Raw genomic sequence first — 11,206 nt, 5'->3', positions numbered from 1 at the left:
TAAAACGTGCTTCATATTTTTCAATCGAAAACGTGAGTTTTTATGATGGACTGTAACACTGACAAATTTTAACGGTGAGTTATGGTTCTGGAAGGGGATTTGAGAGGTATCCTTTGTTTCCGAGCCTAGAGGAGCTTCTAAGGAGACAGATAGGCCCAATGAACACAGTGACAACTGGCAAGGACGCCGCTAACTATGTTTGGCGAATACAACCGATAGACTAGGTTAGGTTGAGAAAGGGACTACGAGGGCCGAATTAACATGGGAAGTGATCGTGGATGTGGTGATGGGGAGAGGTGAGGCGGTGCGTGGAAGCTGGTTCTTTTGGTCTGCGTCGAAGACAAAGACGACAGTTTAGTCCGTTCTCGAAAGTACGAATCAGGAAGAAACTCATGCCGTTTCTAGGATGCCACGATCGGATCGTTTGATGATAAGGTTGAATGAGATATGATTATTTATATTTTTTTATAGAATGATTTAATTTTTTGTTTGATTAGGATGGATGGGATGAGTCAGTTTTCTGTTTGGTTGAGGAGATGAAAATGGATAAGATGAGCTAATTTTTTGTTTGGTTGGTGGTATTAGAGTGAATAGTATGATCTATTTATATTTATAGTATATAAAAAAATATTAATGATTTTTTTAATTTTTAAAAATATATTTGAGGTATTAAAAATTGCTAAAAATTATGAAAGTAGATTTTTTTAAGAATTTTAATTAAATATTGACTCAAGCTTTTAGATCAAACTAATTAAAATGAGTTGCTAGTAAACACTAATTTACACATAAAAACGTTTAAAATTTTTAAACTACTCATATACTAAAGATAAAATAAAAAGTTAAATAAAAAAATGAACTCATACGTATAACTAACGAACGAAAACTTAAATAAGCTCTTATGATCGATATCACCGGACGAAGCCATCTGATGTAATGAGCGAATATTCCCATATTAAATGACCTCATCCAACTCATATCCATCAACCAAATAACATAAAAGTTGAATGGCCCATAAAAGTTGAATGGCCTAGCTTCGAATTTGTATTTTCTGATTTTGCTAAAGCAATATTAGAGAATAAACAATGCTATGATATTAACTCTTTTTAACCGTTAAATTCGAAATAGACGTGGCAAATTAATATATTCCGGTGACTCTGCCTCAAAAGATAGAATCCCCTAGCTTCCGGATGGCTCCGGCCAGCCAACCAAACGCACGCTTACATTCTCCCAGCGCTGTGTCACCGCCATCTCACAGAAATTGCCAAATAAACCCAGAAATTAGGGTAAAAAAGAATAAGAAGCACATAATAAACGCGACCGGAAAAGGAAGTATTCTCCTCTGCGCCCGTTACTCCGCCTCCGCTCCTCGCCGCCGCGCGGCGCGGCGAGGCGACGTCCACGCCTAGGGTTCGCGAGGGACCTCTCGCCGTCGCATCGTCGTCGTCCGCCGATGTCGCTCCGATCCGGCGGCCGAAAGCTCTCCTTCGAGCTCCTCGCTGGCGACCTCTCCGCCGACGACGCGGACGACCTCTCCCCTCGCTCCCTCCCCGACACCACGTCCGACGGCCAGCGCCGCCGCAGGCGGCGCTCTAAGCGCAAGCGGGGGTTCCGGGGCCCCCCGATCGAGGAGGCGGCCGCGGAGGGGGAGCCGCGCGAGGGCGGGGGCGACGCGGCCGCGGTGTTCAGGATCACGGGTCTGAGGTCGGCGGCGAAGACGGTGTGCGAGAGCTCGGACGCCGAGAGGTCCGCGGAGAGCTGCGTGACGTACGTCGGGGTGGAGCTGACGCAGAGGAGAGTGTCTGGGAACGGGAGGGTGCTGGCGGCGTTCGCGGATGATGGGACCAGCAGCTGCGGCAGCAGCACGCGGGAGAGCGCCGCGGCTGCCGCGGCGGCGGCGGATGTGGCGGCCGCGGCGTGGTGGCCTGAGGCGAATGGGGGCGTGAAGAAGAAGCTGGAGAAGGAGGAATCGCTGGACTGGGAAAAGTTCATGAAGGAGAACAGCAACATTCTCGGAGGTACAGATCTCGCTGTTCATTTGTAACTCTGCAAAACTCTTGTCCTTCGATTGTTATGATGTGATTGTCGTTTCATCAGCCCTGGCAGCCTGCCCTTAGACCATGCATATCGAATAGAAATTGTTGAGATGATTCTCTTACATTTTTGTTCGAATGAGCAAAGCAGGATGTGCCATTTGTGAATTTCGTTCCAGCATAGACTTAGGAGCATTGGGCCTGGGAAATGAAACAGTTCGAAGTACAAATTGTTTATGCTTTCTTGAAATTTGGGAGATATCCGTTCAGAAATTCTGAGCAATGTGGTTTAGAATGAACGCTGGTACCGTGCCTTTTGTGGGTTTATTTGTATATTTTATCAGGAAAGCTCCAAAGAAACATATTAAAACATTCTTCCTGTTCCAGGCATATTGGTTTTTAAAAACAAGGCTGCATTGAGTTTCTATGAGCTCTCTTAAAACCTCTGCAAGATAAGGTCAAACTGGTTTAAATATTTATAATTGAATCTGAATACATTTAAACCAGGGAAGTAGAATGTGTTCCTCACGTTTTATTTTAGGAAACTATGCATTTTTTGTCATTACCAGTTCGTAGAATACATTTAATTGTATCATTTTTTTTTCATTACCAGGTACATAAGTTTCAATTCTGTTGCATATTGAGTTAAGAAGCGCTTTACTGGCATATTTACACCTATTTTCAATCATTGTGCTACTGCAGAAGTTGAGCACCTTGACAATTCACCATTCAGATACTTCCTTGGAGAACTGTATGGTGGCAATTCACTTAGAAGCACAATTGCAGTGGGTAATGAGAAGAAGAGACAGCGGGTGTACAACACTATGTTTCATGTCCCTTGGAGATGTGAGCGGGTATACATCTGCACTTTTAATAATGCTACTTGTGTTACACCCCATGCGTGAAAATAATTGGAATTATGGGCAGTTCTAGTTTATTAACTTGCTTGGCCAGGCATTGCTGGAAACTGGTTCCAGTATGCAATAGTTATCATCAATTTTCCATAGTACTGAAACCATATAACACCACATATTTTTAACTAAGAATGAATATGGACAAATTCTGATCCTGGTCAGGGTATTGATAGTACAAGTAAATTTGACTTTGGGTAGTAGTTGAGTGGACTAAAAAAAGAATGTACTCCTATTTGATTAATGGTAGCTAAGGGTTTTAGACAATAGTTCCAAAACATGTCACTCATGGTAAAATTTTATGCAGTCAAAACTAGGAAAAACGACATGTCATTAATTTTCTATTATATAAAAAAAGTAGTTATAGCGTCGAGCTGTCAAAGTAAATAAAAAAGGATGCATGGTAATTAAATAAATTTGATAAATAAGTCAAAGAGTAGCTTTATGGAATAATATAACTTTATGTATGGGATCTTCTACAAATGCAAGTTTGACTAAAAATATGCAAAGATGAGGTGGCATCAAACCTAGAATCTATTCAATTTGTATTTAAGATTTTTCATCCTATCAGAATGACCATATATCTGCATAATGACATTTTTTAGGTGTTGAGTTTGAATCTGATCTATCCCTAGATGGGTGGCTTGGTCTTATGTGCATCTAATGTACCTGCTACTATGGACTTAATACTTGCTGCTGTCAGCAATTTTAGATCATGCAGTGTCCAATATTTATCATGTTTCAGGAGTTATTGTGCATTTCTTTATTTGTTGGGGAGATGTTTGATTGTGATAAAATGCTGCAGCTAATTGTCGCAGGATTCTTTGTCTGCTTGGATTCCTTTCTGTCTTTGCTTACAATTATGCCTGCACGGATCTTCATTACTGTTTGGCGGGTGCTGAAAATGAGGTGGGTTTTCAGTTCTAATGTATATTAGATGGTTGTGTTTCAGATGCCTGAAACAAATTTGAACTGAATTGATGATAAGCAAGATGTTGTCATTGTAATACTGATTATGCTTGATTCCGTGTCATACTAGGATTGTTTTTGTTCAAAAGAGTTACAATTTTGGATGTAAGATTTTAAATCACACCTTTGTTGTCAATAATCACATCTGAAGATGACCGGATGGACTGGGTTTAGGGTATCTTATTTTCTGTCTGATTTGGAGGCTTCTGCTTAAACTTAGAGCTAACGAAAGTTTAAACCATCATCTTCACCCATAGGCTTCTCAGATAAGCTTAATCCACAGTTGCACTGAAAATTCTACGCATGCCGTAGATTTTCTGTGTAGCTAGTTTCGATTGGAAGCTAAGCTGTCCAAAGATAGCCTGAGTATATTTTGGAATTTACAAGAGTTTGTTTATTTCTTATGTATTAATAAACTTGTAGAGAACTTACATGCATTCTAGTTGACATGATCTCAATTTTCAAATGCTTGTGTAAAAAAAATTGGGCCCCTTGTTAAGTATATGATCTATCTCAGGAATAATATGAAGCAAAATCTACGATAGCCATGATTTTTAGTAGTGCAAGAAACCCTGCCAAATTATTTACTTTTTATTCCATCATTTTCTGTTATGCTGCACTATATGTTTCTAGCTTTAACTCTTTAAGCGACTTTTCTACCATTTGCTTATATCTACCAGCTTTTTTGCACAAGCCACTCTTTCCAGTTTAATCCCTCTTTTGTGACATATTGAATCATGTAATTATTTATCCGTTGTATTTGTGACAGGCAGTTTCTGCGGCCAAATGCTGCTGATCTATCAGATTATGGATGCTTTGTGGTTCTAGCCCTAGGAGTTGCTTCTTTGCAAATGATAGGTTAGTTTTTCATACTTGTTTTTTGCTAACATGTGTAGATAACCTACACACATTTGATGATCCACCTACAATTGGTTCTTGTTTGTGTCAGATATTAGCTTGATTTATCATGTCATTCGTGGTCAGGGCACAATCAAACTGTATGTAGTATACAATGTTCTAGAGGTGAGTAAACTGTTCATTTGAAATTCACGTGTATCATTTGTAATTTATACAGTTAACCTTGTGTTTTCCTTTTAGATGTTTGACAAACTCTGTCAATCATTTGGCGAGGATGTATTGCAAGTTCTGTTCAACTCAGCAGAGGGACTGTCAACATGTTCAACAGATAATGTGACATTTGAACTGATGCGATTCCTTTTGGACGGGGTGATTGCTGTTGTAGCATTTGATATCCTTTTCTGGAAGTTGCATTAACTAATCATCTTGTTATTTACTTTAGGTTAATCTAGTTGCATTCTATAATTTCTTACTATCTAATTTTCCTTCCATGTAGATGTACAGTGATTTGAGTTTTATTTAACATCAGGCTCTTCCAATTACATTGTTGATTTACTTGCATTGCTGCTACTGCTGCTATTCAATGTTTATATGTCATCTATATTTGAATTCCTTAACAAGTCATACTTGTCCATTCATTTGTCCTGTTAGCTCAGGCTATCACCTTGTCAACATGTATTATTGCCCACAACAATGCATTATTGGCTCTGTTGGTATCCAACAATTTTGCTGAGATCAAAAGCAATGTATTTAAGCGTGTTAGCAAAGAGAACCTTCACAATTTGGTATACTATGGTGAGTGTGCTTTTGATTTTCACATCTTCATTATTCCAGGGGAAAAATGCAACCCCCCCCCCCCCAAAAGTCACTTGGATTTTGACTCTCCCCAAAAGTTTGGCTTTGTTGCAAAACCCCCCAAAAAAATTCAAAAAATATAAAAAATCACCAAAAAAATCTAAAAGAACTAGAGACAATTCTAAGACCTTATGTGAACATTTTGTTCAAAAATAATGTCCTTTGCGTCATATTTCATGGAGAAGAAGTTTGGAAAAAAAAGAAAAATGTGCAACTCATTTATCAACTCATGTTATTTTAATTTTGTCATGTCCACCATTATTTTTCCTACACAAATCATTGTTTAAGTAAACTAATAAAAGTGGTTTCACTAATTTTGGGGGTGTTATGGATTAGTTATGGATTAATCTATCTGCAACACATTTACTCATCCTCCACGTTACAATAACTATTTCAAGATTTTATGTAAATTTAGAAGATAGAGGATCATGTAAGAAGACTAAAAAAATTGGTTTCATAATTTTTGAATTAGTAAATAATTAACTATGCATTTAACTCGAATTAATAAATGAGCTTCACGTTTTTCTTTTTCTTTTTCAAACTTCCTCTCTATGAAATATGATGCAAAGGATATTATTTTTGAAAAAAAAAATCACAGAAGGTCTTAGAATTGTCTCTTGTTTTTTTAGAATTTTTTATTTTTTATTTTTTGAATTTTTTTTGGGGGGGGGGGGGGTGTTTGCAACAAAGCCGAACCTTCGGGGGGTTTTTTTGCAACAAAACAACTTGCGGGGGGGGAGTCAAAATCCAAATGACTTTTAGGGTTTTTTTTGCATTTTTCCCTTATTCCAGACAATATGCTTTTCTATTTGCTATGCTTTAACTGTTTGACTAGTCCTTTGAATTTTGGTGCTGCTTCACTGAATGCATTAATCTATATTTACTGTTGAATTACTTTAAAGTGTTCGTCACCTCAGCCACTTAGTCACAACGAACAATGCTAGTTGGACTTTGTAGATAAGTTTTTCTGCGTAGGCTTCTTTGAACATAACTAGCACCGTATATGTTGGTCTGATGGATATTCATTCATGTTTTACGAACAACTTTGTGTACATTTTATCAGTGCAAGAATCAAAACCGTTTGATGATTTTCCAATATGAAACTGTGTTAATGGTTTCAAGCAATTGTTTGAAGACAGAAATAAATAAATAAAACCTTCTCTGCATCCAATTACCATGATGCTCTACGTTTAAAAAGTTTCAATTACGATTTTTCCCATTTCTACATGCTTTATTCTTGGTAATTATTGATAAATACCTGTTTATTTGCTTGTACATTAAAATTTGCAGACATTATCGAGAGATTTCACATTACAGCCTTTCTGCTGTTTGTACTTGCTCAAAATATCTTGGAAGCAGAGGGGCCATGGTTTGACAGTTTTCTTATTGTAAGTTCAACATGACAATATTTCTTCTATTATTTTTTTTTCTAGCACTGAGAGACTTTGTTCTCAAAGAAATAACTCATTAGATTTTGTTTGTCACTGCAGAATGCATCATTGGTATTTTTCTGTGAGGTACTTATTGATGCCATCAAGCATTCATTCCTTGCAAAGTTTAATGAGATAAAGCCAGTTGCTTATTCAGAGTTTTTGGAGGACCTTTGCAAGCAGGTGAGGTGCTGAATGCTGGTAGTTTAACTTCATGTATATCCCTACTCTATTAGCATTTCAGGTTCTAGGGCGTACGTGATTTTGATACTGTAAACAACGAAATAAACAACAATTAGGTATGCAATTATTTATAGGTAAAAAATATTAACAGAGAGATACATGCACAGAGAACATTCATGTTTATCTGCTTAGTAGAATTTATTTTATTACTGTTGTGCTAATGCAGTGTTGCCTCTTGTGGTTTGTAACTTTGTCAGTAATTTTCTGATGATACTCTGTGTTTATTCTATTAATTACGGCAACTTTCTCCTGACTGCAGCATTTAAGAAGTCCCATATGTTTTAGGAATACATTGGGTGAAAAATTGAAGATTAAAACTCGATGTGTTCCTATTCATGTTCCTTCTATCTATTATCTTGTGATTATCCCCTGGACAGTTTGTGGCATTGCACTTATTTCCCCAGAATTTGAATGTTGTTCATCCAAAAAATGTTATTAACGTCCATCTACTGAAAAATTCTCTGCAGATTTTGAATGACAAACCTGACGACCGTCAGAAGGACCTGACATTCATCCCCCTTGCTCCTGCTTGTGTGGTAAGCTCATACCCAAATGTCCACGCTCTTATAGTGCCACCTTAAATTCTGGTCTACTCACGGGCAAAAAATGCATTGTTTTCTTAGGTAATTCGTGTATTGACTCCGGTGTATGCTACCCTCCTTCCCGCTGGTCCCTTCATCTGGAGAATATTCTGGATTCTGCTTTGGTCAGTTCTGACCTATTTTATGCTCGCCATATTCAAGATACTCGTGGGATTGATACTGCGCTGCCTTGCAAATTGGTATGTAAATCTACGGCTCAAAAGGAAACAACATGTGGACTGAGTACATGGTGCCACAATTCTGGTGCTGAGATTTCATAATCGAGAAGACATTTGCTGTGGTGCATGAAGTACAGCAAGCACAGCAGCTGCTGGAGAGTCAAGTCATACATGCCCATATATGACAGAATTTATGATAGGTATAGTACAGCACAGATGCATATTCTTCTTCCAAGGTTTTCGTCGATTCAAGGAACTGGTTGTAGTCCAATTTTGCAGTGCTTACAACATCTTTCTGACCTCTTTTTGTGCATAGCCCGTAGCTTCATCCTAATACTATCTTAAAACAATACATGCTTGTGCATTTTTTTTTAAGCAAAGATAGTTTCTCTTTCTCCAGCTCGCTAAGATTGTCACACAGATGTTTGTGTGCTCGCCTGTCCCGTGTTATTCGTCTTCAAGAGTTCAAGTGCTAGGCAAAAGTTTCGGTCTCCGTCCAGGCTGTCGCTATTTTTCTCTCTTCCTATTTCACCTTACATTTGGTCACGACCAGTTATTTTGTATGTTTACCAAACACTAACCTAGTATCTAACTACTGGCGTCTTCGTTAAGCATATGCTTGCACTGCTGCAGTGACCGCGAGCAATACAGTATTGTCAAGTGGCGAAGACTTGGTCCTGGAAACGAGGGCGCTGCATCGATCAGGCGAATTTTTTTACTCCCCGATGTGGTTTTGGGGTCGCGGACTCCACAAGCCAGCCAACCTTTACGTCGTCGGGCGTGAGTGAAACGCGCCTTCCACCGCTCCTGCCGTGCACCGCCGTCGATGGCTGGACTGTTCACAGAGACCCGTGGACGCCGACACGCTGTATATCGCCGTGTCCTCCATTTCTACCGTGCGCCGTCGTGCCGAGAACCGCGGGCGAGAGTGTTTGCGCATGTGATCACCGTCAGGAACGGGCGGATTCACCACCGTGACCGCCTCGGGAGAAACGACCCGCCGCCTCGCCGTAAACCGGGGCCGTCACACGACGCAACGTTGCCAACGACCCACTCCGCTGCCCGTTGCTTGGTTCCCGGCAAACCTGGGGCGAAGTCTCGAGCAAACGACGCAGAAAACGCACCTCGCGCCGGTTCAGGTCGGCCAGCGGGTCTCAGTCTCACCTCACTGTGCGCGCCCTGAGCTTCCATGTCTGTCATGAGGCTGGCCGCGTACGTGGACGCCGGCGCTGGCGTCCCCCTCCGCCGTGCGTTCCTTTACGTTGTCCTCCTCCTCGTCTCCAACCTCGCCACCTTCCTCCTCTCCTCCTCTTACTCTTCCTGCACGCTGCATCCGGCCGTCACCGCCGCGCCGACAATGGCAGCTCCAACAAACGCCGCTGTCCCGGAGGAGCCGGGGCTGCCGCTGGAGTTCCACGCGTTCGCGGGGCCGCATGCGCTGCCGTACGGGCGCAACCCCAACATGGGCACCGCAGAGCTGCGGCCGCCGATGGGCCACCCGTGCCTGGCCTTCCCGGACCTCCTTGCCGCGTTCCTCTCCTACCCAGCCAACGGCTCCTGCCCGGACGATGAGCTCCCGGCACAGCGGCTCATGCTTCGCGGCTGCGAGCCGCTCCCCCGCCGACGCTGCCGCCCCGCCGCGCCGCGGGACCCGGCGCCACCGCTGCCGTTCCCGGACGCGCTCTGGTCCACGCCGCCCGACCGCTCCGTCCACTGGTCCGCGTACACGTGCAAGTCCTTCCGCTGCCTCGTCGACCGCGCGCGCTCCTCGCGCTTCGACGACTGCAAGGACTGCTTCGACCTCGCCGGCCGGGAGCGCCACCGCTGGCTCAACGCCACCGGCAAAAAGAACCCGCTCGACTTCTCCATCGACGAGGTGCTCGCGTCGGCGTCCCCGCCGGGCTCCATCCGCATCGGGCTCGACGTCGGCGGTGGCTCCGGCACCTTCGCCGTGCGCATGCGCGAGCGCGGCGTCACCGTGGTGGCCACCACCGTGAACCTCAACGGGCCTTTCAGCACCTTCGTCGCCGCGCGCGGGATCGTGCCGCTCTACGTGAGCGTCGCGGCGCGACTGCCCTTCTTCGACAACACGCTGGACATCGTGCACTCCATGCACGTGCTCAGCGGCTGGATCCCGCCCACGGCGCTGCAGTTCGCGCTGTTCGACGTGTACCGGGTGCTCCGGCCCGGCGGGCTGTTCTGGCTGGACCACTTCTTCTGCGGGGACGCGGAGGCGGCGGCGTACGTGGAGGTGGTGGAGAGCGTCGGGTTCCGCAAGGTGAGGTGGGTGACGGGGAGCAAGCTGGACAGGGGCCCGGAGAGGAAGGAGATGTACGTCTCGGCGCTGCTTGAGAAGCCGCTCAAGAACTCATGGTGATCATGGAGGGCCACGTCTCACGTTTGGGACACGGGAATTTTTCCCGTTTACGCGATGAAATTCCTACAGAGTTCCCATAAAATCCCTGCATTTCGAACAACCATGACTCTTATTCACAATACGGGAAAAGACAGTCGTGGTGATTGATGCGTGCCAAGTGCTAATGCATTGCATCATCTGGTTGATTGTTAACTCGTTTGCTTGTTCTCTAGCTAGCTGTGTTTTTGCTGTGCATACATGCATTGTATATATTAAGCTACATGCACCAACCATCTTACCTAAAAATCTTCATCAAGAGTCGAACTCAATATGTCTAGCTCAATACCATATTAAGTTGTATACACCAATTAACTCATCTAAAAACCTAAGTTGATAAAAAAAAATCGATAATTCACTTATATTTTACATTATTATGCATGTATCAGATACTCAATTAAGTAGGGTAGATGAGATGAGAGTTCATTTTGGTGAAAACCGGGGATGGGGTTGCTGATGTCTAGTTGCTCTTAAATGTTCTCGATGTGTCACCTTGCAAAAAGAAAAAAGATTCAAAACAATTAACAACCGAGTTGTATGTGTCCGAATTTCTCAAAAGAGTTCACAAGTTTGTATGTGTGCGAATTCCGCAAAAGAGTTCACAAGCTATATACTGTATAAAACTTAAAGTGTACGTACGCGGTAGATCTCATTAAATTCTAAATTTTATTCGGATTCATGCATAAGGTAACTACTGTGCGACCAGGGTACTGCATATCTAAGGTGAGTGCTGGGTT

General features: G+C 42.8%; 2 protein-coding genes across 2 annotated transcripts; both read left to right on the top strand.

The window, feature by feature from the left end:
* The first annotated feature begins 1,278 nt into the window (after positions 1 to 1,278).
* On the top strand, positions 1,279 to 8,451 carry LOC133915586 (protein POLLEN DEFECTIVE IN GUIDANCE 1-like). Its single transcript, XM_062358799.1, has 11 exons — positions 1,279 to 2,015; positions 2,733 to 2,884; positions 3,747 to 3,850; positions 4,680 to 4,768; positions 4,860 to 4,933; positions 5,009 to 5,159; positions 5,396 to 5,563; positions 6,914 to 7,011; positions 7,114 to 7,236; positions 7,764 to 7,832; positions 7,920 to 8,451. The coding sequence occupies exons 1-11, from the start codon at positions 1,451 to 1,453 to the stop codon at positions 8,118 to 8,120; spliced, it is 1,794 nt and encodes a 597-aa protein (XP_062214783.1). The 5' UTR covers positions 1,279 to 1,450; the 3' UTR covers positions 8,121 to 8,451.
* A 732-nt stretch (positions 8,452 to 9,183) lies between these two features.
* Positions 9,184 to 10,576, top strand: LOC133914166 (probable methyltransferase At1g29790). Its single transcript, XM_062357305.1, has one exon. The coding sequence runs from the start codon at positions 9,246 to 9,248 to the stop codon at positions 10,431 to 10,433; it is 1,188 nt and encodes a 395-aa protein (XP_062213289.1). The 5' UTR covers positions 9,184 to 9,245; the 3' UTR covers positions 10,434 to 10,576.
* The last annotated feature ends 630 nt before the right edge of the window (positions 10,577 to 11,206 follow it).

This window comes from Phragmites australis, chromosome 4, assembly GCF_958298935.1.
Source record: "Phragmites australis chromosome 4, lpPhrAust1.1, whole genome shotgun sequence".
In the NCBI taxonomy this organism is placed as follows: domain Eukaryota; kingdom Viridiplantae; phylum Streptophyta; class Magnoliopsida; order Poales; family Poaceae; genus Phragmites; species Phragmites australis.
This window is presented reverse-complemented; position numbering and strand designations above follow the sequence as displayed.

Bases quoted from the DNA above. Each gene is read 5' to 3' on its own strand.
- LOC133915586 (XM_062358799.1), top strand. From the start codon at position 1,451: ATGTCGCTCCGATCCGGCGGCCGAAAGCTCTCCTTCGAGCTCCTCGCT. The intron at 3,851-4,679 runs GTGGGTTTTCAG...TATTTGTGACAG, and splicing joins TGGCGGGTGCTGAAAATGAG to GCAGTTTCTGCGGCCAAATG. The intron at 7,833-7,919 runs GTAAGCTCATAC...TTGTTTTCTTAG, and splicing joins CCCTTGCTCCTGCTTGTGTG to GTAATTCGTGTATTGACTCC.
- LOC133914166 (XM_062357305.1), top strand. From the start codon at position 9,246: ATGTCTGTCATGAGGCTGGCCGCGTACGTGGACGCCGGCGCTGGCGTC.